The 26,339-nt window shown below is 43.6% G+C and overlaps 1 protein-coding gene across 2 annotated transcripts in view; it reads left to right on the top strand.

Moving 5' to 3' along the window:
* znrf3 (zinc and ring finger 3) overlaps positions 1-26,339 on the top strand; it is a 247,536-nt gene that overhangs the window by 208,557 nt on the left and 12,640 nt on the right. The window contains exons 4-8 of one of the 2 annotated variants that reach the window (XM_063034302.1): positions 1,899-2,030; positions 12,229-12,336; positions 13,555-13,722; positions 14,721-14,823; positions 19,449-20,849. In XM_063034302.1, coding sequence (XP_062890372.1) covers positions 1,899-2,030; positions 12,229-12,336; positions 13,555-13,722; positions 14,721-14,823; positions 19,449-20,849 — 1,912 coding nt within the window. Of the gene's footprint in view, positions 1-1,898; positions 2,031-12,225; positions 12,337-13,554; positions 13,723-14,720; positions 14,824-19,448; positions 20,850-26,339 lie in introns of both variants that reach the window. The other variant, XM_063034301.1, reaches the window with a different exon arrangement.

The following is a 26,339-nucleotide window of genomic DNA, read 5'->3' as shown; positions in this document are numbered from 1 at the left end:
CGCTTTGTGATAACGGGGAGAATTCTCAGGAGAGCAAACTTGCAGCGTACCTTAGATAAAGTCTAAATATTGGTAGGAACAGCAACTTGATCCAGGAGAAAGAGGAACACAGTCAGGTTGGTGTTACTGTAATGGGTCAATGGCAAGTGGTTCAAAGTTCAAAGTAATCAGAGTACATCTATGTCACCGTATACAATCCTGAGATTCATGTGGACATACTGAATAAATCCATAGAGCAATAGACGTATCAGAATCAATGAAAGACCGCACCAAGCTGGGTGTTCAACCAGTGGACGAAGGACAACAAACTCTGCAAAATACAAAAAGAAATAAATAATAATAAAAAATAAATAAGCAATGAATATAGAGAACATGAGCTGAGGAGCCCTTGAAATTGAGTCCATAGGTTTTGGGAACATTTCAATGATGGGACCAGTGGAGTTGAGTTAACCCTTTAGTTCAAGAGCCTAATAGTTGAGGGGTATTAAATGTTCCTGAACCTGTGGTCTGAGTCCTGAGGCTCCACTACTTGTTACATACACCTGTTAGGGTGCATTCTCCAGTTACCTTATAAGGTAACCGTAGCCTTCAGCCGGGAGCAGATGTCATCAGGTGGTTCCTAACCTTCACTGAGTGTTTCAACCCTTAACCACGACACCCTCCAGTTGGTGGGCCGGCAGTGGTGGCCAAATCATTGCCCGTCTGCTCCTGGCTTCCAGCTCCCCTCCTCTCGCCTACTCCAAATCCAACAAGAACCTAGTTCTGCCTCTTCCCCCATCCTACGAGCTGCTTGTTTTTTGCTCCTTTCGCCCAGGCCCAGATCTGACAACAACCACCATGCTGATTTGGCTGGGAAACCTCTGCAGCCGATCTCCACAGGGAACAACCATGCCTGCCATCCCTTGTCTTTACACTCCTGCACTAAGGGCTGGTACTTCAAGGCCTTTCTCTCGTGGGCCTCTTCCCATCCCTCCTCCCACGGCACAGTCAACTCAACCAAAATTATTTTCTTGTCTTCCGTTGACCACAGTACAATGTCCAGGCGTAGGGTTGTGTGCACCACATCCGGGAAATTAGATATTAGTAAATATTAGCTTAGGTATTTGAATATTTGAGGGAAGAGTAGTAACTGATGTAGAGCTGGTGGCACTCAGTCTGTAAACGACAGCTAATTGTACATTGTGTCTTATAGGGTCGCTTTTATATGTATTGTGTTCTTGTTATTTTTTATTTTGTTCTTTATGCTTATTGTGTTTTTTTAAAAATGCTGCATCGGATCCGGTGTAACAATCACTTTGTTCTCATTAGCACTCGTTTACTGAAGAAAGACAATAAACCATCACGGATATTGGGGATGAGGAGCAGTGAAGAAAAACAGTGGATTCAGTTGCAAAGGGAAGTGACTGAAGTATGCCACAACCCATCTGCGGCTGCTGGTGGTGGGGGAGAGATGAGCTGTGAGGAAGGGCCGCTGTGGAAGATGGGCAGCTGGTAGGTGGATAGAATTGGCAGATGCTGACTGTCGAATTAAAGCAATCAGAATGTGCAACTGATTGCCAGTAAACGGTTACGGCAAAAAGCATGGATTATACAAGGGATGCTAGGTAAGGAGGCAGAAAGAAGAGATATCTGCTGATAGAGCTGGATGAAATGGAGTGGGACATGGGCCACGTGGAGTTTAAGGGCTAGTACAGTTCTGATGGGCAGCGAAAGTGATTTAAATTGCTGACCTGCGTGGTTGCATTGATAGCTAGCATTTCTCATTTGACCAATGCACTCTGATTGTATTAACCGATTTCTCACACGTCATCACTGGCTGACTTGCACCTCTGATCCACTGACCTGTTACTGTGCTACAAATGCTGTCTGTCCAGGCTGACGTTGCTTTCTCTTTGCAGTTAAATCAAGGCTCGGAGGACCCGTTAAAGCGGCCTGTGGTTTATGTCAAGGGTGTTGATGCAGCGAGATTAATGAACATTGTTAACAAGCAGAAAGTGGCTCGGGCACGAATCCAACATCGGCCACCACGGGTAAGGTTGAGGGAAACAACTTTGGTTCCATTATTGACACTGTATTTATTGTGTGTTGCCAGTTTTGAAGGTAAAATGATCAAAGAGCTTTCTGCTCACATGATGTCCAGGAAAATACTTGTCGTCTCCAGTGCAGGCCCACTACATATCCAAGATCAATTTTAATTCATATTGGTCTACTGAAGGACAAGAAAGGCAAAACCTTTTGAATTAGGTGCTGAACTGTCTATTCATCTCAGGCTTTGTTCCACATGTTTAATCTCCTGATGTAAAGTTTAATGATTTCTATACCCAAGGAATTACCACCAGTCCACACAGCTCCAGCTCAGACCCACGACTTTGCTTAGATTAGCTTTTCTGTGTCACTCCAATCCTCTCTACCGTCACTTCTTGGTGCCAGTTTGATGGTTCAATCATCTCACCCTGTAGAAGGTGTCTCACATGTAGGTTGGCTCTTGGGTGATTACTGATGAGACCTTTGGGAGATGTTGACATGGTATTTTGTGCAGATTTAAGACCCAGAGATGTCCATTTACTCTGTTTGATACTGTAGCAATTTTGTGATTTAATTTTTTTCCCTGGAGAAGGAGACAAGGGTCACCAGAGACTGGTGTGCCATTATAAAAAGATTAGTAGATTCAGACCCTCAAGTGATTGAGTTGGTGACTCTAGATTTTGCGAAGCAAACTCAACAGGAATAACAGAAAGATGAATAATAAAGTATATCAGAGTTTTTGTTTTTGATTTTTAATTTTGCATAGAGACGTCTTTTTTGGGGGATGTTGTTCTCTTTTTAAAGACAGACTTTGAGATGATTAAAGTTGAACGTTGTAAAGCCAAAGTTTGAAATAGCTGGTCAAAGTATCGCAGAAGATGCACAGCAATATATGGAGGAGAGAAGAATGACTTGGAGGGCAGAAACATGAATCATAATGGTCAAGAAGATGCTATTGTGAATTAAATTACTGCTTGTTGGAGTTTTAGAATTCAGTATCGTGATGAAGTAAGAGAACAAGGTCTTTTGATATTTAGCCAACACCCTCAATGTAAGAAAAACATCACTTCATTAACCTTGCACAATTTTATTGTGAGTTACGTATAGCTCAATGTATTTATAAGAACATTTTTACACATATTTAATTCCATGTCTTTAAGTTTTTGACAATAGCCATGTCGAAATTGAGTGAATAGTTAATTTTGCTGCACTCTTTCTCTTTCAATCAAAATTGTATTTCTTTTCGTTTGAATTACTGTATTCTTTCATTTCATCCAGGAATTATCTTTCACTCTCTCCATAAAAAAATCATTTAAATGGGAGAAAAGTGGAGCACAAAACTATTTTGCCTTCTGTGAGCTGGTTTTACTTCTGCGGTTGCCTCTGTTGAGGCCTTAGCCTTGCCTGTGTACTGTTTTGCCACAGGCTCCACAGATTGGCTTGACTGATGTTGAAAGAAGATCAAAAGAATATATTTGCTGGATAGTGACAATGAATTGCCAAATGGCTGCAGGCTGCAGTTAAGGTTTTTCTAGTCATAATTGTAAATGAATAAAAGAAGCAGAAAAATCTGTATTTTCATCAAGATGTACATTTATGTAGATAAAGAACTTTAAGAAACTTAGCCCAGGTCTTTAAATCCAGAGCCCTCAAATGGTGGTGGTGTATTTGGAAGACCCAATTTAGACTGACAATTTCATAGGGGTCGGCAGCTATTCCAAAACTAGTTACAACATTGCGAAAACATTCCTGGCATCCTTCAACAGTTGTGTAAGGCCTTAGCATGTGAACCGCAAGAAATACCAACAAAATGGAGTTATAAGCCTATCAGAATGTATTTTACAAAAGGCAAAGATCACACATTTGTAGTGATAAGCAACTGATCTGGGGCGATAAGAAAAACTTTTTATAAAATGCTGTTAGCAGTTGTGGTCAGGGGCAGACTGCCTGAAAGGTGTGGTTTAAATCTACTCCGGCCCTTGAGTCTAAAATGGTGAGGAATTCCTTCACTGACACCCCGACCCACGCACCTCTGTTTGGTGCAGTCTGTCAAATGGGATCTTAGCTGAGTTCCCACTTTCAGGAGCTTGTAAAAGATCAGGTGACACTTTTCTAAGTGGAGCAAGGGTTTGACCCTGCCAATATTTATCTGCCAATTATTGCAATAAATTATTTTTAATTTTGAAATGAATTTTATTCATAAATTTATATACAAGAAGTGTAATAGAACCAGAATATGTTGGCTGAAGTCCAGACGAAGGGTCTCAACTCAAAGTGTCGACCGTTCATTTCCCTCCACAGATGTTACCTGATCTACTGTTTGTTTTGTTCTTCAGATTCCAGTCTCTACAGTTTCTTGAATCTCCAATACATGCCTTTCTTTACATTCATTGTGTAATTATATGAAAATATTCATTGTGTTATCAAACTAATACAATAAAAGTACTGGAGGAACTCAGGCAGCATCTATGGGCAGTTGATGTTTCGGGGTCTTGATGGTTGACATCATGACCCGAAACATTGACTATCCATTTCCCTCCGTAGATACTGTCTGGCCCACTGGGTTTCTCCAGTGCTTTGTGATGCTCCAGATTCCTGCCTCTTTAGCATCTTTTGTCTAAATCCTACGTACAAAGTACCAATACTACTCATGTCCTCTCTTAAGTATTTCTGGTGCTGTTCCACAGGGCCCAACCTGTTAGTGTCTAATGACACACAATCTTATATAGCAGTCCTTCTCCACAAAGCTTTTGAATTGGCTACACTGGATATCAGTTTTTTTCTTGGTATGTACTTCTGTGGCTTGGAATGTGCGCGCCAGCAGTGTTCACTTGCAGACATCTTGTACCGGCAACCCAGCAAGACATTATAAAAGAGATTACCTGATCATTATTTCAGTGTCCGTATCTGGAAATCCCAGATGGCCAGGTAGAGATACGTCTCTACCAAAGGAAGTGTAGGATACTCCTTCCCTTGGCTTCCCTGCAGGTCACCCTAGGGCGAGGTGTAGCACCTGCTTAGCTCCCCCGATCAGGGTCACGTGAAGCCACGGCAGGATGGTCGCATGAGCAGCTGGTGCACGTCACAAGTCCTGGCTGTGCGACTACTGACCGAGGGCGGACAATCTCGGATTAATAATGCTGGGGTCACCCACTTTGTAAACAGACTGCCCAGAAGAAAGCTGTGGCAAACCACTTCTGACGAAAAAAAATTGCCGAAAACAGTCACGATCAAAGACCATGATCACCCACACCATACGACACTGCACAAAACCCACTGTAAGTAATTTGGTTGTTGTATTCCCAACCTAGCAAGAATGACTAGACTTTAAAATAAAATACTTCTTGGTTGTAAAAGCTGATAATTTTACTTAAAGCTCACAAAGAAAGAACAGCAAAAGAAATTAGAGGCTTTTGCAATACAGGATGTACTTTTCATATACATACAAGTAAATTTTCCCAAACTTTAAGTTATAATTGCATGAGAAGCATATAAAAGCCTTGTTATCATGTTGAGAATCATTTGACATAACATCAAAGGATTAAGGTAGAAATCCAAAGCAAAGCTGATTTAGAACCTGCTGTTTTGCAGCATTTGGGGCTGAGAGGAAAATTGGATCAGCCATGATGAAATGGCGGAGGAAACTCAGTGGGCCAAATGGCTTTAATTCTGCTCCTATATCTTGTGGCCTTAATCATAGTCATAGTCATAACTCTATATTTAAGAAAAAAATGAGGTAGTGTCCAAAGCTTCAATTTCCATTTAGGAATCAGATGACAGAGGGGAAGAAGCTGTTCCTGAATCACTGAGTGTGTGCCTTCAGGCTTCTGTATCTCCTACCTGATGGTATTGTGAGAAAAGGGCATGCCTGGGTGCTAGATGTCCTTAATAATGGACACTGCCTTTCTGAGACACCACTCCCTAAAGATGTTCTGGGTACTTCGTAGGCTAGTGCCCAAGATGGAGCTGACTAGATTTACAACCCTCTGCAGCTTCTTTTGGTCCTGTGCAGTAGCCCCTCCATACCAGACAGTGATGCAGCCTGTCAGAATGCTTTCCAAGTTTTTGAGTGTATTGTTGACATGTCAAATCTCTTCAAACTCCTAATAAATTATAGCCACTGTCTTGCCTTCTTTATAACTACATTGATATGTTGGGACCAGGTTAGATCTTCAGATTAAACCTGATTCTGAATTACCGATGCTGCAATAACCTTTGGACTTTCTACGTGCACCATTGCTGAGATCCCATTTTCCACCTCGCCCCTCCCTCAGATCTTTATGTTGCTAAAGCCCCACCCAGGACTTTGGACAACGTGCTTCTTCCGGCCAGTTTCCTTGTACTGCTAGAGGACACCCGAATGCTGCAAACCAAGTCATAACATACACCACACTGTCATTAGCATCTTTGTTGACATCCATTGACTTCCATGAACCAGAGGTCTGGGTTTAAAAGTATTCAGCTTTATTTTTGTGAAGATGTTTTGTGAAGCATCTTGGGACAATTTTCAGCCATCTTGGTTTTAATTAGCCAATGCATAATTTGGGATGGATTTTATTTGTTCTTCATACCTTATTTCCATATTTTGACTTGTGCCCAACAATCCATTCATGAGGGAAACCAAGGATATTGTAAAGTAAAACCAATTCTTTGGGAAATTAGGTTACACTATGGAGCATTGTATGCTTTCGGTACTATGCTCATCAAAATTCTCCCATCTTTAACCATGTTGAGAATTGGTTGGTGTAATTTCTTTTTTTTTAATTTTATTTTTATTTGGATAAGGAGTTCACAATTATCATGTACTTTTTTCACACATATAACCTTTTCCATTTTTTTATATGTATAAAACTACAATTATTTATACATTCTTAAGTACACATTGAGATGATATAAAAGCAAAATAAACATTTAAATAGATAATTATGTACTGTGGTAAATCTAACCTATTAGGCTAAGTAATGAAATTAGTTGTTAAGAAAAATGGTAATAATAGTTTCCATACAACCCTTCTGTACCATTTCCACTGTCATTTTAAATATTTTCCATTTAATATTTAATATTGATGTAGAATTTGTAAACGTGTCAAAAGTAAAGCAACTGTAAGTTGAAGACGTGTATTAATTATCCTATTGAAGGCGGGATCAGGTGCAAAAGGTCAACTGCTTTTCTGGTCTTTAATTTATATTCTTGTTTTTAATTGTAGAACAGTTCTTCATTGCTCTGTTCTCATCCAGACCTTTGTCCCTCCATGCTCAATCCACGTACTGACCAACTTGTCCTCGAAATGTAAGCCTTTCGAGCGAACAAGGGGAGGAGCTAATGGGCGTATGAGAGAGAACAAGTTGCAGGGAGAATTAAACTGGCAGGATTGTTCTGAGGGCTGACACAGATTTGATGGGCCAAGGTAGCTTATTACTGTCGTAAGAAATGTGAGTCATATGGGAGAGAGAAAATCTGATGATGCTGTATCCTCCCATAGTGCAAAACCCCTTTTTATTGGGAGCACGTCCAGCCTTACATGATATTTTGTTAGACCACATTTTTTTTTCATCTTGACATGGTTTCTAGTCAAAGAAGTTATTTACAGTTCAAATGAAGCATGGTGCAAATTGGACAAAGTGCTTGAACATCCCTCAAAGCAACATGTAGCATTAAACTGAAACAAGTTCGTATCCTGTGATTCTACAAAGGCCACAGAATGAATGAAAGAGCGCAGGATTTTTTTAAAAAATGGGCTTCTGATCTCATTGTCTGTTCAAGAATCTTCATTCCAATGCTGGGGGCAAGGCTTGGGTGGAGGGCTTGTGGTTGATGTAGTAATCTGTTTTCCAATTTCCTTTTAATTCAAGACATCGTAAAACTCTTAACTTGCAAGGTAGGCCATTCAATCCATTGTTGCTGCATTGGCTCTTTGAAGATTGTTGTCTAAAGAATCTCTTTCCATCCCTTTTACCATTGGGAATGTGTTTTTTTCCCTTTTCAACCACTTATTCAGTTATCTATTGAAAACCACCATCACATCTGCTTCCACCATCCTTACAGGAAATGCATTGCCAGATCAAAGCAAGCCATGAAAACTTTTCTCCTTATCTCTCTTGTGGACCATTAAACGATTGCCTTGAATTTGTGTGCTTTTATTACCACTCTGCTTCCATATGAAACAATTCCTTGTTAGCTACTCCAATTGAAATCTGTCATTGTTCTGCACACAATTAAATCTCACCTTAAACTTTCCTGCCAAAATAAGATTAATTCAAACCTCTCCTTCATAAAAACAAATTGCTATTGAGTGCCATCGAATTGCCAGATAATTATCGCTGTCTGCAGCAAACCAGAACAATATAAAGCCCTATTGCATCACTTGTAACAACTGCTCTATGCCCAATTATTTTATTTTGCCAGGAGGGTTAGATGTTAATTACAGTGATCTGCCTAACAGGGCACCTCTTTGAGGCCAGCTACACTGAATTCCACCCCAGAAATTAAAAAAAACATGGAAGCATTTGGAGTGGGATGGCACATCCTAAATGCATTTAGAAGAAGGAATTAGATATGGGGGAATTTGGGAAAGGGGTTCACAGTCTTCATTTTGCCAGCCCACTCTATTACATTGCATGTTCTTCATGTCACTGACCACTCCAGTTTTGCTGTGTTTCTAACAGTAAAGGTGACTGGGAATTCATTGAAACTGGGATATAAGGAACTGCTGCTTTGGTTCCTCAGAGAGGAGCGTTTATTATTTACTCTTTTTGGTGATCTAGTTATCAATGCCACAGCTAATATTTACTCATCATCCCTAATTACGCCCAAGAAGCTGTTGGCCATTTGGTATTCTGAACTGCTACAGTCCTTCTGATGAACGCATTCCAACAATATTGTTGGGAGGGCATTCCAGGATTTGAGTCTCATTGACAATGAAGAACTAGCCATTTTACTAATGCAAGAATCACTGATCAGTAATTCAAACAAATCAAGAGATTTTTTTTTACAGAAATTAATCAGGTAATAGACAGTACACACTGTTGTCACTGTTGGTCGATGGATGCTTGGGGAAGGGGTACCAATCAAGTGGGCTGCCTAGTACTGGATGGTGTCCAGCTTCCTGAGTGTTGATGGAGCTGCACTCATCCAGGCGATTGGCAAATATTCCATCACACTCCTGACCTGGGCCTTGTAGATGGCAGACAGGCTTTGGGGAGTCAGGATGTGAGGTACATGCCGCAGGGTTCCTAGCCTTTGTCCTGCTCTGGTAGCCACTAATCACCTTTACTTATTCCTCAGAAATAACAATGCAAAGCTAGTATGGTTATGAAAGAGTCTGCCCAAATAATTGGACAGTCTCTTGATCACTTAAATGGTCATGGGCTCAAAATGGTTGTTTTAAGACAGGATTGTATCCTCAGCATGGTACTGGCATCACACTTGGAGGCCCCTAACTTACAAATGTTTAAATTCAATGATGATAGTAATATCTGGATTTATGGTAAGCCCTAAGTGATTTGTTAATGTTCTTCAGAGCCTGGGATTTTGCTACCCTTACTTCATAAAACTCTAGTCCTACACTGTATCTCCCTTGAAGCATCTAGTTTTAAGCAAATGTTACAAAATTCAAGAAGAGGGAAATTGACCAGGCAAGCTATCAGGATAAACGAGCCCGGGAAGAAACCCCACGAAAGGAAACATACTCTTCATTAAGCTAACTGTCAGCTATATCTGTGGTAGGTTTGGCATACCTGGCCATGGTACATTCCTTAGTGAGCACGAGTTTAGGTCTCCACTGTGTGGTGTGGGGCCATCACACTATCAGCTGAAAATGACTTACCATCACATTTATTAAGTGTGAAGGAAGATGGTCAGGGTGATGGGTGCCTTGGCAAAATATTCAAGAAACTGAATGTCACCATTAGCATGTTGTTTGCTTGTGACACCTGTTCACAGGCTCACTATTTGCTCTGTCCCAGAGTCATTGTAATAACCTGGATTGATACAGTACCTTGCCATCACAAATTGTGAGGCTTCAAGGACAATTGCTGGCTCCCAGTGGATCGGTTACCATTGCTAGTCCCTTACCTTCTTGAGTTGGGCAACTGTGTGGATCCTTGAAATGCCCATGTGCACACAGTGGCTTTCCCTTGTGCCATGTTTGGCCCATGGAGTTGTCATATCTGTTTCACCACTGTTCAAAATAACTTCACAAAGTTTAGTAGATTAACTGCACAATCTCAACTGCCCCCCCGTCCCCGTCCCCCACCAACACCTCCCCCATCATCTCCCCAGTACATAATTAAGAAGCTCCCAGTGAAATTTATTCCTGTTGGCCTTTAGCCTTGGAAGGGACATTAAACAGATTTCCAGCAAGCATGCGTTGGTTAAATTCCTTCATAGAGAGTTGGATTAGCAACTAGTTAAACAATGGCATGTACGCATGATCAAAGTCACTATTGACGGGCCCATGCTGTTGTCACCATGGGAATTGTATTCGTGAAATGCATATAGCTATGGCTGAATAATGCAGGTTGTAGTCTCGGATTGATATGCTGGTGTCAGTGGGATTAGTTTTGATACACTGGGAAAATTTGTATCCTTTGTTTTATAGGGATATAATGCAATTCTTTTTCTATTTATTTAAAATCTGAAGCGTTAATTGTATGGGTATGTATAGTTAGGCCCGGTGATGAGCTTATTGTAGCTCAATCCTTTTTTCCCTTTAAACAAGAATGCGTTTGCAGTCGTTATTCTTGAAGCGGCCTTTAATTGAATGCAATCAGTATGATAAAGTGAGGCACATGCTGAATGTACATTGCTACTAATTCCAGCGACATCTGTCATCCACGTCAGCCTCCCACAGTTGTGAGACACGGCACCGTGGCGCGGAATTCCAGCGAGGTTGACATCAATAAATGCTGTCCTGGCATTGCTGGAGTATCCCAAGCCTTTGACCTAAATTCTTGCTGCTTTCACTCAGGAGCAAGAAAAAAAAAGAGCCCGCAATGATCTCCCCAGTCTTTCAGCAACCAACCACACAGAAGTGCAACTGAAAAATTAATTTGACGCTTTCCCAGCCAAGCTTTCCTGCTAAATTAAAATCCACGGGGGCCGACTTGAAAGATGAGTTCATGACAGGGGAATGCCTTTGAAATGTGCTTCTCAATATAATGAATAACTCTAGCTGAGGCTTCTACTGTACAGTTTGGTCCCCACCTGCTGGCCAGTCTAATTCCAAGCTTAACTTTCTAAATGCTAAATTGTGTGGTATTTCCAAACATTTGAGTCATCTGGTTTTATACTTGTGGACTTTATTTAAAAATATATATTTTTTATTATTTAATGATGGAATTTTCAGGTAATAATATAAGAGACAGGACCTCAAGCTACTCTGCTGTTGAGTAACATCTTGGTTGATCTTATCACAACCCTTGATTTTCCTTATTTTCTAAATATCTGTCTTTCTCAGCCCCAAACATAATCAATGGACCAGAATTCACAGACCTTTGGGGTAGGGTTCCTGCTTTGTGACCCTGTGAGAGAACATGATGACTGAGGCTGCTCCTGGATTTGAACTGGCAACAGTACACAGACAAGGGAGGGATCCCAGGGACTAATAGCTTGGGCTTGGTTTAATGCGGATCACTGCTCCAACTACCGTAATAACACAGAGCAACAATAGAATGGGTAGCGTTCCTGTCTGGACTGGAAAGAGAGCCTCCGTCTTTTAAACAACTATCTTTTAACTGCTTACTTCATATAGATGGGGAGTCTGATTGACCTGCAGGTAATATTCAAACTTACAGGATCTAGCTTTATAAACAATCCTAACAATCACCTAGAGAGTACCTATAAATTTGAAAGTGCCTTCTCCAGTTGAATTGTAATGCATTTTTTTCAGTATGCCATGTTCTGTATTACAATCTCTATATTAATCTTTCTGTACTTTAGACATTACTGAGATTTACATGAGATATAGTATAACAGCAGGGATTCCTCTATCTAAAATGTTAATGGTTTCTGGTCAGTCACAGGTTCTGACAGAGTGGGGATCACAGCCAAACTATATTAGCATTGCATTAAAGGTCGACGAGATGACAGGGGTGAAAACATTCTTACTTTAGTTTCTTGTCACTAATTTATGACAATTTTTTTGTGGCTGGATCTACTTACCTTAATTAATGACAAATCTCCTTCTTTCTGCTTTGCCAGCAGCCCACAGAATACTTTGATATGGGAATCTTCCTGGCTTTTTTTGTGGTGGTTTCCCTTGTCTGTCTGGTTTTACTCATTAAAATCAAGCTCAAACAACGCAGGAGTCAGGTAAGAGTGAACAGAAGTCTTTTAAACTGATCTGAAAAGATTATCACAGATTTAAGGGCTTTGGAAAATCCCAAACATAGGGTACAGTAAAACTGATAATCCACCATACTCAAGACACTTACAGTGCCAGGCTGACAGATTTCCTCGACTATTAATACCCCAACATACATTTAGGGCATTTTTTGTTCCGCTCCTCAACTATAATAAATTTTCCAGTGAACCTTGTTAAGCTTTAATGGGTCCCTGATGAGATTAAAGGGAGCATGGAAACTGAGGCCTGCACAGCCTGATACTGAACCATTGGGATTTCCAAATATTTGAAAAGTAGATTATTGAAGATGTATGTAGTACCTTTTGTATATTCACAATTTGCAGACACAAATTCAGATTGAGCTCCTTTATCAAGATTTTAAATGCCCTCCTAAAGGCAACAAAACCACAGAGCTTCAGTGGAAGTAGAGTGATATTTATTGGGTTGTGGGAAATATAATCTAAAGGAGAAAATGCAGAGAAAATTACTTTGAGCTTCACGTGGCCAAAAATTTGCAGCTGAAGTCGGAAGAAAATTAAACATGTAAACGTGAAGAGATCGTCAACGTGGATCTGATCCTGTATCACCTGCCTAGAACCGTCCACACAAATCAGAACTGCCTACACAAATCAGAACTGCCTACGTGGGGTCCTTTGTTGAACCTTGGCGGTACTGTTAGCGAAGTGTTATTGCAGAAGCAGAAGAAAAATCGTCTAAAATGATTATGGTTCAAACACATGCCTTTACTGTTGCTGATTATAAACATAGGTAGCATCGTTCCCCTCAAGTGCTTTAAGTGAATGAACTTGAACTTCTGTGGATACGAAGGTGAAGTAATTGGTATAAGATGCAATGAGAATGGTACTGTTATACCAATCAGAATGACAAACCTCTTTGTAGAGTTTAGGGTTCCTGAACCTGGTGGTGTGGGACCTAAGGCCCCAGTATCTTAAAAGATCCATATGTACATGTGGATAGAAAACAGTGCTTTTTTTTTCAATTCTGTAGAAACTAAAATCAATGTAATTAGAATTAGGATTCTGTTTTGAGTGAAATCATACCAGTCATGTAAATGGTTTTGGCACTCTGATTGGGGTAATGGTGGAACGCACCCACCCCTTCAAAAGCAGCCAGATTTATATCCCTGCTCTGTCCCTGTCGACTGAGTCTCCCTGTTCCTCCCTCAGAGTTCAATGAACAGGATGGCTCTCCAGGCACTCGAGAAGATGGAGACAAGAAAATTCAAATCAAAGAGCAAAGTTTCTCGAGAAGGCAACTGTGGTGCCTCGGATACCCTGAGTAGTAGCTCCACTTCGGACTGTGCCATCTGCTTGGAGAAATATGTTGACGGAGAGGTGAGGAAAGCACTCCTGAAAGTTGCAACTTAATTGTGAGTGTTTCAAATGGCTGGCAAAAGACATGCCATGAGATGCCCAGTTTGATGCGCATCCGTACCTTACAAAGAGCAAACTGTCAAGATGTTCCCTTTTGATCAAATAATAGAATAAATGTTCACCAGATTCTGATTGGAAATTCCAGAATAAGAAAAAAGGATCCAAGTCTTTAAGAAGAGAGTATTCATGTAGAGTTGGCCCCATTGTGTTACTGTTTCATATTTGGCCCATTGAATCTATGTCAGTAACAGAACAACGTCATCAATCCCACTCCCTAATATGTCCCTCTATTTTCTCTCACGTGCCCATCAAGTTCACCTAAAGTCTTCCACCACTCACCTACACACCAGAATACGTTACAGTGACTAACTAAGCCCTACCAGTGCTCATCTCTTCCACCAGACCCTCCTCAGTCCACCAGTCACCTCAGTGTCCTTTCCTGCTGGTCATCTCGCTTCTCCGCTCTCAGTCCTGATTCGGGTTTTCAGCTCGAACCTTTGACAATTCCTTTCCTCCTACTCAAATTGCTGAGTTCTTCCAGCACATGCTGTGTTGCTGTGGTTTCCTGTACTTATGGTCCCTTGTGCATTCTGTCTTCTTAAATAACCACTCAATCTGCCAGTTCTATTCCCTTGATGCAGAATGTGTTTGGATGTAATCTTTCAGATTACTTTCATGTTATTTATTGGACTCCACCCCTCTGCCATATTAACCCCCTTTCTGTCTTGTACTCAAGATGTGCAGGAATGTGCAAGTTCTTATTTCATTCCGATTTTACCACTCGCAGTGACAAAGCACTTCTCTATCTGTTTATATTTTAATTTTAAGATTGAATCGTTTTGGTTAGGACAAGACTGGGGCTCAAAACAACTGGTCTTTTCAATGTCGTTTAGTGACAGAATTTTCCAGTGCATTCAATTTTACATTTTAAAGAATCCAACCTCTCTTCCTGTTGGCAGGAGCTGCGCGTGATCCCCTGCACTCACCGGTTTCACAAGAAGTGTGTGGACCCCTGGCTGCTGCAGCATCATACATGTCCACACTGCAGGCACAATATTATCGGTACGTTCAGCCTCTCTGCTCCTCCGAGGGCTCCTGGTGGGTTTCCCCGGCTCCTGGGCGCGATGGATCCTCTCCCCACTTCGGCCACTGAGTTCCTAATGTTTAAGCAAGGGAGGCACTGGACTGGCCAAAAACCTGACTTGGCGTGTGTGCGTGCGCCAGGAACGCTTTGCGCTGAATGCTGGCAAGCATAGGAAGCTATTCGAGCTGCTGCCCTACGACACCGGTGGTCTGGTTATATTCTGCTTTGTAGAGCTTTCATGGTCTTTCTGTGACTGTTTTTTAAGTTATACAGAGATATAGCACAGTAACAAGCCCTTCTGACCCAATGAGCAGACTCCACCCAGTTATACCCACATGACCAATTAACCCACTAACTGTACGTTATTGGAAAGTGGGAGGGAACTGGAGCACCCAGTGAAAGCCCACACAGTGATGCTGAGAACAGACAAACTCCTCATAGACAGCAGCGGAATTGAACTCAGGTTACTGGAACCGTAATAGCGTTACGCCAACCATAATGGCTGCGCTACCGTGCCATTCTATACTGCCTTTCTTCCCAGTGCTTTGTTTTTCTCCTCCCACACCCCAGAGACACGTGGGTTGGGAGGTTAGTTGGCCATCGAAACCAACCCCCCCCCCCCCCAGTTGTAGAACCTACAGTGAGTTGATAGGAGTGTGGGGAGAACGAAACGGGATGAGCGTGAAGGGATATTGGAAGATCAACACTCACTGGGTGGGGTTGAGGTTTGGGTTACCATGTTGTATGACTGTGACTCATTGGAGGGTCAAGAGGTATGGTTGGGTATAAACTCAATAATTTGACCACTTAATCCAAACTCGCAGGCTGGAAATGTCTTTGATGCTGGACCTGAGCCGAATCTGAAATATTTAGTTGCACTCTTTCCTATTGGCAGGTGGTTTGTCCTGTTGTACTCCACATTATCGAATCTTAGCACATTTATTTGTAAATATTCAGTCTTGCCTCATCACTTTCTTCTAGAATCCAAGGAAATTATGTTTTTTTGGTATACAATCTCAGCCCAAAGGCTCGTGCTTGGGTTGGGTAGACAGGCCTATGGGAGATTTATTCCAATAATGGGTTTATTTTGGGAGCTTACCGAGGTCCTGTTTATAAGATGTGTCTGTTTGCTGGGGTATTTGGAGGGGAGTGGGTGTGATTTGTTACATTTTCCCCATCCCACTTATGAAGATTCACTTACAGGGACCCCAGACTGCCAGCAGTCGTTCATTTCTCTGATACATCCAGTCTGACAAATCCCATCTGCTTCAAAGCACCTGGCAGGTGTTTGCTGGGCTAATGACAGCCCCAGAGAAGATGTCTGACCCTCAGGCTTTGACTAGGGCTGTGGCATTGGTCTAGGTGGGGTGCAGGGGGAGAGATACTCGACTTTTATCAGTAGCTGCCAGTCAAAGGTTGGCCAAGTCAGTAGGATCTTCATGAAAAAAGATTCTTCAAACATCCATGGCAGATCTAAACCTTTAGTATTTCTTTTCAGTTCAGCTAAACTTCAGGGAATGGGTTTAAACTACACTGCTTTGCAGAGTAGATGTTCTGTATGCAACTCACAATGTTTTGCAAACCATGCCATTCTCCTGTTTCAATGGAATGGTCAAATATGTATGACCAGATCCAAATGACAAAAGAGACATGCGTACCTATTGGCTTGTCCTGCTTGTGTATCTCTAGGTACCTCATCAAAATTTAGCAGCAATGTACAGAGCTGGTAGCAGCGAATGAGACTGGAAGGAGTTGTCAGATGGATGGAAATGGTTGCTCCTTGTAAGGAGTTCGCAAGGGCAAGTCAAAGACCCTCTAGTGAAATGCCCAGAAGTAGATAAAGTGTAGAGTGGTGCCAAATAAGGAGGAAGGTAAGGGATACCCGAAGGTCAGGAAAGGGATAGAGATTTGAAGAGCAGCATATTCAAGGGGCGAGAAATGAGAGGTGACACAAAGCCAAATGGGCTTTGTATGGAAGGGAATGTGCCAAGCACGGGTGAGGAAGATGGTTCCGAAGAGATGAGCTGAGAACCAGGAAAATGCTAGCAAATGCACACTGGGCAAACTCAAATCACAGCTGAACAATCAATTCTCTGCCCTTTCCCAGTAATATTCAAACGCCTCATTATTACTACATTGAAAGATTTCTGGTTATTTTACATCCTTAAAAGTGGCTAATTAAAAAAAACTCTTATGCCAAAGGCAGTTCCAGAAAAAATATAATGCCAGGTTTTAGAGCAGCAAGTTACCCAGGCAGTCGTTGACCAGCTTCAGATGGAGGTAAGCTGTAAGTTCCCTTGATTAATTTAAATAAGATGACTCATTAATCTGGGGTATTAATTATTTATTATTATATCACCAAGGCAAGTTGTGTTGTTGAACTCTTTGTGATTGTGACAGTTGCTCTGTGTAAGCTCTCAATATTACGTAAAACAGGCCAAAATTGTGTTCCTTGACAAGTGCTCACTCGCTGCTGGTTTGAAGAGGCTGATCATCCATTTTTGACAAAGCTACGCACAAAATGTTCAGAGTTCAAAGGTTTGCTGGGTTTCAAAGTCTTGTACATCAAATATAGGGACTCTAGTACGAATCTGCCTTGATGTTGCACATTAATAGCAAGTTGCCAAAACATTTTACATCTTGCTAAGTTATCTTTTCCATTGTTGCAACATAGGGATTGGAAGAATTAATTCTCATACTGTAGGTTCTTGTGAGACAGCAGTAGGATAAAATGGTGCAGGTAATTTATTTTGGTGATTTTGACCGGGACACCAGGGGGAATTACTCTTTGAATAATCCCATGGGATCTTTTAAAACCCACTGCAAATGTGGTTGTGGGTCTCCAAAGGAGATGGAGTATGATAGCTTTGCAACACTTTTTCTTAATCCCAATATGACCACGAGGAGACAGGAAGAGCCCAAAGGCATTTCTCCCTCATCTATGCTCTTTAAAAAAACATAATCCTTCATGCTCCTCTGCAAGCTTCTCAGCATCCTAACATGACTGTTCCTTTGTCATTGCTGTGTAGAAATCACAGTGCTGTGGCCAACAGCGCTGTGGGAGCATCTTCACCAGAACACAAGGATTGCTGTAATTATGGCCAGTGTAGATGGTTGCCAAAGGATACAACGGGATAAAGATCAGTTGCAGATATGAGTGGAGATATGGCAAATGGGAGTTTATTCTGGCATGAGGTTTTGCACTTTGGGTGATAAAATTTAAAGGGACATTACATTACATTGGTAATGGCAGGATTCTTAACAGTATTGACGTGCAGAGAAATCTTGGAGTCCAAGTCCAAATTTCCCTAAAAATATCTGCATGAGTTGATAGGCTGGCAAAGAAGGCATGTGGGGTATTGCCTTTATTTGTTCAGACACTGAGCTCACAAGTCGGGAAGTTTTGTTGCAGCTTTATAAACCTCGGTTTAGTCAAAAAAACTGATTTAATTAAAATCTGGTTGACCCCTATAGAAGTTTTGGAAGGGTGCAGTAGGGGCTTACCAGGACGCTGCCTGGATTAGAGGCCTTGAGGTGTAAAGAGAGATTGGACAAACTTGGATTATTTTCTCAGGAACAGCAGGTGCTGAGGGGAGACCTGATAAGGAGTTTATACGTTGATGAGAGACACAGACAGAGCAGATGGGTGGGACAGGTGTTTTTTTTAAAAACATGGGTAGTAGTGCGTCCCTGGCCGACTCTGCCAGAGATGGTAGTGAAGGAAAACGTAAAGGCATTTAAGAGGCTCTTAGATAGGCACATTATTGTGCGGAGAACAGAAGGATATGGATAGTGTGTACACAAAATGGATTTGTTTAGATAGGGGTTTATTTATTGCACTCATTAATTCAGCACAGCCTCATGGGCTGAAGAAACTGTTCCTGTGCAGTTGCTGTTCTGGAAGTCGACGATGCTGAATCAGAATCAGAATTAGCTTTATTATCACTGACGCATGTCGTGAAATGTGTTGCTTTATGGCCCCAGTACAATGCAGTAATAAAATAGACTAAAAATTGCAATATGAAATATGTAGACATAGTGAGGTAGTGTTCATGGACTCTTCAGAAATTTGATGGCAGAGCAGAAAAATCTGTTGCTAAAACATTGAGTGTGCCTTCAGTCTCCTGAACCTCCACTCTGGTGGTAGTAGTAAGAAGAGGGCAGGTCCTGGGTGATGGGGGTCCTTAATGATGGATGCCACCTTTTTGAGTTACTGCCTTTTGAAGATGTCCTCAGTGCTGGGGAGGCTAGAGCCCACGGTGGAGCTGGTTGAGTTTGCAACCCTCCCTGCAGCTTTTTCCGATACTGTGCAGTGGCCCCTCGAAACCAGATGGCGAGTCACCACTGCCTTGTAAAGGCCGTTTACGGACGGGCAATAGATGCTGGTCTGGTCTGCAGCACGGAGATTCCAAAAGGTGAATGGACACAAACTCCGAGTAGCAGGAGGCAAAGGTATCTGTGGCCTTTGAACAAATGGACGGCGCAGCTATGCAGAGGGAGTTGTTAACTTGCTGAAGATTACGGTGATTGAACATCGTAAAGGTTGCACCCAGGCTGAGGTCTGCCAATTAAAACCCCACCTAACGTTTCTTTCTCTTTACAGAAAGGAAAAAGGAGAGCAGTGGCTCTGTGTGTGTCGAGGCCGAGGGTCAAGGCCGCAGCAGGCAGCGAGTGGTGCTCCCCGTCCATTACCCTGGGCGTGTGCACAGGACAAGCCAGCTGACCACCTATCCCACCAGGACTAGCATGGACACACGCGGAAATCCCGTCACGGTGCTCACGGTGGAGCAGCACGGTGACCAGGGGCTGTACCCAGCGCAGTCAGGGGCGTACGTACGGAGCTACCCGCCCGTCCGCCTGGACCACGGCTTGGGCGCCCACCGTTGCAACGTGGAGCATCGCGCGTTCCCTCAGGCCCACACCTTCCGGAGGGCCAGAATGAACGGACGGAATTACTCGAGGGCCCCTTGTTTTTCCCAGTACGAGACCATGTATCAGCACTACTTCATCCAAGGACTGAGCTACCCGCAGGCCGAACCCCAGCCGGGCCTCCTCAGCCAGAAGGGGCTCTCCCGCGCCTTTCAGGCCGGCGGCAGCATGCTGTACCCCACCGTGGTCCACATCCCTCCGTCGTCCCACCTAGACGGGGGCAGCAGCTCCAGCTTCAGCTGTTACCACGGCCACCGGTCGGCCTGCAGCGGCTACCTGGCTGACTGCCCGGGCAGCGACAGCTCCTGCAGCAGCAGCGCCAGCTCGGGCCCCTGCCACTGCTCCTCCAGCGACTCCATGCTGGACTGCACGGAGGTCAGCAACCGGGGAGTCTACGGTAGCTGTTCTACCTTCCGCAGCTCCCTGAGCAGTGACTATGACCCGTACGTCTACCGGAGCCGCAGCCCGTGCCGCGCCGGCGAGAGCCTGCTGACGGGAGGGCCGCAGGAGGAGGAGGAGGAGGAGGAGGAAATGGACAGCGGTGGCGGCCTGCCAAAATACGGCTGCCACTCCCCCGACACGGGACCCCGGGCCTCTCCCGGGGATCAGCTCTCAGACTGCAGCCTGGACATGAATTATAGCAGCAGCTCCTCGCTGGAGGACAGGGGCCCGGCTGCCCCGGAGGACAGGAGCAGCGCGGCCGAGCAGGCCTGTGCCCGTTGCCTAGAAATGCCAGCTGCTGGCTGCAAGGGGGCAGAAGGCGGCCTCTCCCCACCGCTCTGCGGGCCTTGCCAGAGGACTGCATCGCCGATGTTGTACAGCGTCAACGCTGGCCGCTGTTTTCACGAGGAGAAACGGGCGCGCGGCCCGGCCCAGGACTGCACCGTCAGCATGAGGAATGCCCAGGCTGACGAGAGCCCGCACAGCCCCAGGGCCACCCCCTCCTCTCCCTCCTTGCCCCTCAGCAGCTGTGAACTGGCCCAGCGCATCATCAGCATCCCTGAGGACACGGGCGGCGCCTTCCACAACATTTGCTCTCGGCTCCGCGAGTCCACCGTGAGGGACAGCTCAGAGGGTAAGATGGGGCGCGGGTGCACGACGAGTCGGGGGCGAGGGCAAGAGGGGTCTGGTTCAGGGAACACGAAGGCTGAATGGAGACACGAGATTCTGCGGGGGCTAGAAATCCTGCATGACACACACAAGGCGTTGGAGGAAGTCAGAGGGTTAGGGAGCATCCGTGCAGGGAATTGAACAATCAGTGTTTCGGGCCACCACACTTCATTAGGACTGGGTGGGCCACTAATCTGTTCTAGAAACCCTGAGAGTTCCCCTCACTGGGGTAATTGGTTTATTATTGTCACACGTGCCAGGACGCAGTGAAAAGCCTTGTTTTACAAGCCACCCAGACAGATCATTCAATACATAAACACAAGAGATTCTGCAGATACTGAAAATCCAAAACAACACACACAAAATGTTGGAGGAACTCAGCAGGTCAGGCAGCGTCTACGGAAATGATAAGCACTGAATGTTTCGGGCTGAGGCCATTCTTCAGGAGGTCGTACATAGTCCAGATGCAGGGTTTTGACCCAGAATGTCGACACACGGAATTTGCTCGAGCCTCTATGTCCCTCCAGTAGATTGTTTGTTACTCAGTCCATGTATATTTACATCGAGGTCATACACAAGTAAAAGCAGTCACAGAATAACGTTAGAGGTACAGAGAGGGTGCAAAGCAGGCAGACAATGCCAGGGCCATGATAAGATAGTTTGAGGGGTTAGGAGTTCACCTTTATTGTACAGGATGCCATTCGAGTATAACTGCAAGGTAGAAACTGCCTTTGAGCCTGGTTGTATGTATTGTTTCATTCTTTCCAGCGTTCGACCTGCTTGGAGGGTTGAACATAAAACATAGAAATCTACGGCACATTACAGGCCCCTCGGCCCACAATGTCGTGCCGACCATGTAACTTACTCTAGAAGCTGCCTAGAATTAACCTACTGCATAGCCTTCTATTTTTCTAAGCTCCATGTACCTATCTAAGAGTCTCTTTAAAGACCCTAGTGTATCCACCTCCACCACCGTCGCTGGCAGTGCATTCCGTGTACCCATTACTCCTCGAGAAAGGAGAATGAATGGGTTTGAGGGCGTATTCAATTTACGAGGCTGCTTTCCTGAGGCATCGGGAAGTGTGGATGCTCAATGGAGGGGAGACTGGTTTACATAGTAGACCAGACTGCGTTCATAGTTCTCTGCAATTTCTTGCAGTCTTGGGCAGAGCTATTCTCATACCAAACAGTGGTGGACCCTGTTAGGATGCTTTCTATGGTGTATTTGTAAAAATTGGCAAGGATCATCAGGAGCATAACAAATTTGGGGCTCCTCATTGCCCACAAACTTACCAAGGCAGAGGGTTTCTCCATCATTCCATGGAGGCTGGAGTTGCTTTCAATGCAGAGTCCCTCTGTTGCCCCAACACTCAGTGAAACCCAGAGGTTCTTTGCTCCTTTTAAATGTACAGGATTCATTGGGGAAAAATATTATTAAAAATGTGAATTAAGGTTGTGTTGTGTCATGAACAACATCCTGTAAACATGAAACTCTTGACAAATATGGCTCCACTGAGTGCCTGAGAAGGTTGCGTTATGGCATTTTCACAGTAGAACTAAGGGGAAGGAGAATCAGACGGCCGACCAGTTCATAAACCACGTTCTTGAGTAATCTTCGCCGAGCTGGGGCAGGAGGAGGGGGTAGGCCTGAAAGCATAATGTCACAGATTCTGCATATCAAAAACAAAAATAGAAACCCCTCTACGGGTCTGCTAGGTTTTGTGCATGTGAGGCCTCCATAACTGAGATTTGACTCATTCTACAGACACACGCCTATTCAATTCATAGAACCATACAGAATGTAACGTGCAGACGTTCCAATAGGGTTATCTAATTCCCATCCATCCCACCCGGGGGCACTTACTTCCCAGTGACCCATTCTCTCTCACCTGCCCATCAACTCCACCTGCAGTGTCATGCCATCCACCTCTGCTGGGACAATTTACTGCAGTGAGTTATTCCACCAGCGTGACTTTGAGACAAGGGAGGAAACTGGAGCGAACTCCTAATTGTACTCGTACATTGTGACTGCAGGAAACAGGAGGCCAAACTATGGAGAGGGTTTTTTTTTGGGTGAAGCCAGGAAGTGATTTTTAAAATAAAAAGTGATGAGAGCATTATTGGACTATTGGACAGGGTGGTAGAGGCAGTAGCTGTGTAGGAAATACTAAACACTGTAGGGCTGGAGGTAGCAGCTGCGGGAAGGGCTGCAAGCTTTTGCCCAGATAGTAATCTACAGGAGAACAAACTTACTCATTTTATCACAGCTATCTTGCAATGATCTGCACAGCTGGCAGCAGTAGTCTAAGCTAAGTCACACTGATGTATAAAAATCTCTTCACAGTGGCCTCTTTTGCGGGGAAACTAACTTGTGTTGGACATGTTGGTCAATACGTATATGTTAATGGCCACAAACTCACCAGCTTCACTGACGGACTGATGTGTGCAAGAGCTGGGAAGTGTGGCCATCAGCAAAGTATCTTTCTAAAGCTTAGGTGGTGATGAGTTAGAACGTCGGAGTCTTGTATCACACTTTAAATGCATGTTGCATTTATTTCCCTGTCACTGACCTCTCATCCTCCAATTCAGTTCGAACCTATAGTAATTATTTTGTTAAGTGTGTTGACATGACATTTTCTAGTAAAATTATAAAATACTGTGGGGGAGGAAGATTGTTTGTTTTTTCCCAAAGGCCAGGTATCAGTCATTGTCAGTTTGATCTACTTTGAACTGGGACGCAACTTTGCTGAGTACTTTTTAACTCTTTACTGTATTCAAAGTCCTGATGTAGCCTGGGTGAAGGATACTGCGGGGTTATTGTAGTGTTCTCGTGCAGTGTGTTGAAACTCTGACTAAACACCAAGTTAAACCGGAGCCAATGAAGACAGAGTCGTAGTAAGGTTAACCATTTACTGTTCACTCTTCCACATTAACATCGTATGGTGAGAACTGTTGATAAAAAAAATACAAACTTATACAGTGTCTGTTTCATTCTGGAGACCACACGTTCTCTTCCTTTAGCGAGTGTCTCCAGCCACCCTGAGTAGCGGGCAAGGGGGTCCTGTCAAACTGCCGCCTGGCCCAAGCCCACCCCGCGTTTGAAATTGAAAAGCCGACACGCGCCGCTTCCCTTAACAGAAACCGCGTTAATATTTTTACTTCAAATACTTTCTTACGAACTTACGGCGTTGCTTCAATAATGTTTCTTTGTGGGTAGAAACGGAGCTCTTCACAATCATGCTGCATGCATGGCACCCACCTTCACACCTTCCCGAACCAGAGGTTACACGTAAGACACGGCGAAACCGGAAGTGACGTCATCACATGCCGCGATATACCATAGACAATGAATTTACCTTTGTTGTACTGTAACGTAATTATCAACCTTTAACTTTAACTAAAAAATAGTTACAAACAAATCACTTAAAGCATAGACCGAACAAAGTCAAATAAATGCCTTAAGGACGACACAGTTATCATATACTCTTTGATTTTAAAGGCAGAGTATTTTAAAGAGAGTAACAGGTAAACTATAGACTGTTAAGTCCAGGACCGAGAGGCTCAAGAACCTAAACAAAGCAACTGGGACTCTTGTCCACGTGCTTTCTTCGTCTCCCACTCAAGTCAGATCCAAAGGAGGGTCCATGTGAAAGCTAGAGAAAATGATTTGCTGAAAGTAGATATGAACGCTATCTATTTAAATGGCATTTCTGGTACTGGAACATAGAACAGTACAGCACAGTACAAGCCCTTCGGCCCAATGTGTTTGTGCTGACCTTTCAGAACAGAAATGCAAAGAAATTTTTTTAGTCAGAGGGTGGTGAATCTATAGAGTTTGTTGCCACGGGCAGCAGTGGAGGCCAAGTCATTGGGTGTATTTAAGGCAGAGGTTGATAAGTATCTGAGTAGCCAGGACATCAAAGGTTATGGTGAGAAGGCGGGGGAATGGGAGAATGGATCAGTTCATGATAAAATGGCGCAGCAGACTCGATGGGCCGAATGGCCCACTTCTGCTCCTTTGCCTTATGGTCTTTTAATCTACTCCAAGGTCAATGTAATCTTTCCTTCCATATATTCCTCTATTTTTTGCTTTCATTCATGTGCTTGTGTAAAAATGCCTTAAATAGTGTCCCTCCATCCCTCTGCTCCCAGCCCTGGTATTGCGTTCCACGCACCCGTTGATCTCTGTGCAAAAAATCTACCCCTGACCTTCCCACAACACTTTCCTCCAGTTACTTCAAAATTATGTCCACTCATATTAGCTATTGCCACACTGGGGGAAAGGTGCTGGCTACCCATTCTATCTATGCCTCCTATTATCTTGTGCAACTCTTTGTGAGGTTGCTTCTCATCGTCCTTCGCTCCAAAGGGAGAAGCCATAGCTTGCTCAGTCCGTCCCCGTAAGACATGCTCTCCACTCCAAATCTCCACACCCTCCCTATTGCTTCAACACTTCCTATACTGAGCTGACCAGAAATGAACACAATACTCCCAAGCGTGGTCTAACCAGAATTTTACATAGAGCTGCAAAATTACTTAGCAGTTCTTGAACAGTTGACTAATGAAGGCCAGCACACTATATGCCTTTTTAACTGCCTATTACATTTCCCTGTGTACTTCATCTGTTCAGAGCAAGCACAGTTAACGTTTTAGAAGTCTGGTATTCGGGCAATGCATACAACAGCGGTCTGAGTCCTGAATGGACGGGGTGGTAACCTTGTCCCACTCTGCCACCAGTAAGTGAAGCAGTGTTGATCGAAGCCTGTTCAGTAGGCAGATGATTTTTCTAGATCCTTTTTCAGATGATTTTGTGTTCCACATGGAGACACATGAGAATGCAGACGCTGGAATCTGTCTCCAAAGAAAATGAACTTCCAATATGCACAACATATCACTAGACACTTCATTTCACCCCAACAATGTTGCTTGACCTGCTGGGTTCCTCCAGCAGTTTGATATTTGATTATAGACAATAGGTTCAGGAGTAGGCCATTCAGCCCTTCGAGCCACCGCCACCATTCACTGTGATCATGGCTGATCATCCACAATCAGTACCCTTCTCCTGCCTTCTCCCCATATCCCTTCACTCCGCTATCTTTAAGAGCTCTATCTAACTCTTTCTTGAAAGAATCCAGAGAATTGGCCTCCACTGCCTTCTGAGGCAGAGCATTCCACAGAACCCTGTGTTCTGTGTGGAACAAGTTTTCCCTCAACTCCGTTCTAAATTGTCTACCCCTTATTCTTGAACCTGAGGTCATCCATTATATTTGTAATGGTCTTTTGACCCATTTGCTCAAGAAAGTAGAAAAGACTGATTTTGGTGAACAATATTTTATTGATAATCTAGTTGCTATGGTGATACCAAGAAGCATAATTTCTTGATTGTATAATAGCAATTAAACTTAAAAAATAATCACTGCCGGTAGGGCATTTTGGAAGAATTCCTTCAACATAA

This window comes from Mobula hypostoma, chromosome 27, assembly GCF_963921235.1.
Source record: "Mobula hypostoma chromosome 27, sMobHyp1.1, whole genome shotgun sequence".
NCBI classification, from domain to species: Eukaryota; Metazoa; Chordata; class Chondrichthyes; order Myliobatiformes; family Myliobatidae; genus Mobula; species Mobula hypostoma.
This window is presented reverse-complemented; position numbering and strand designations above follow the sequence as displayed.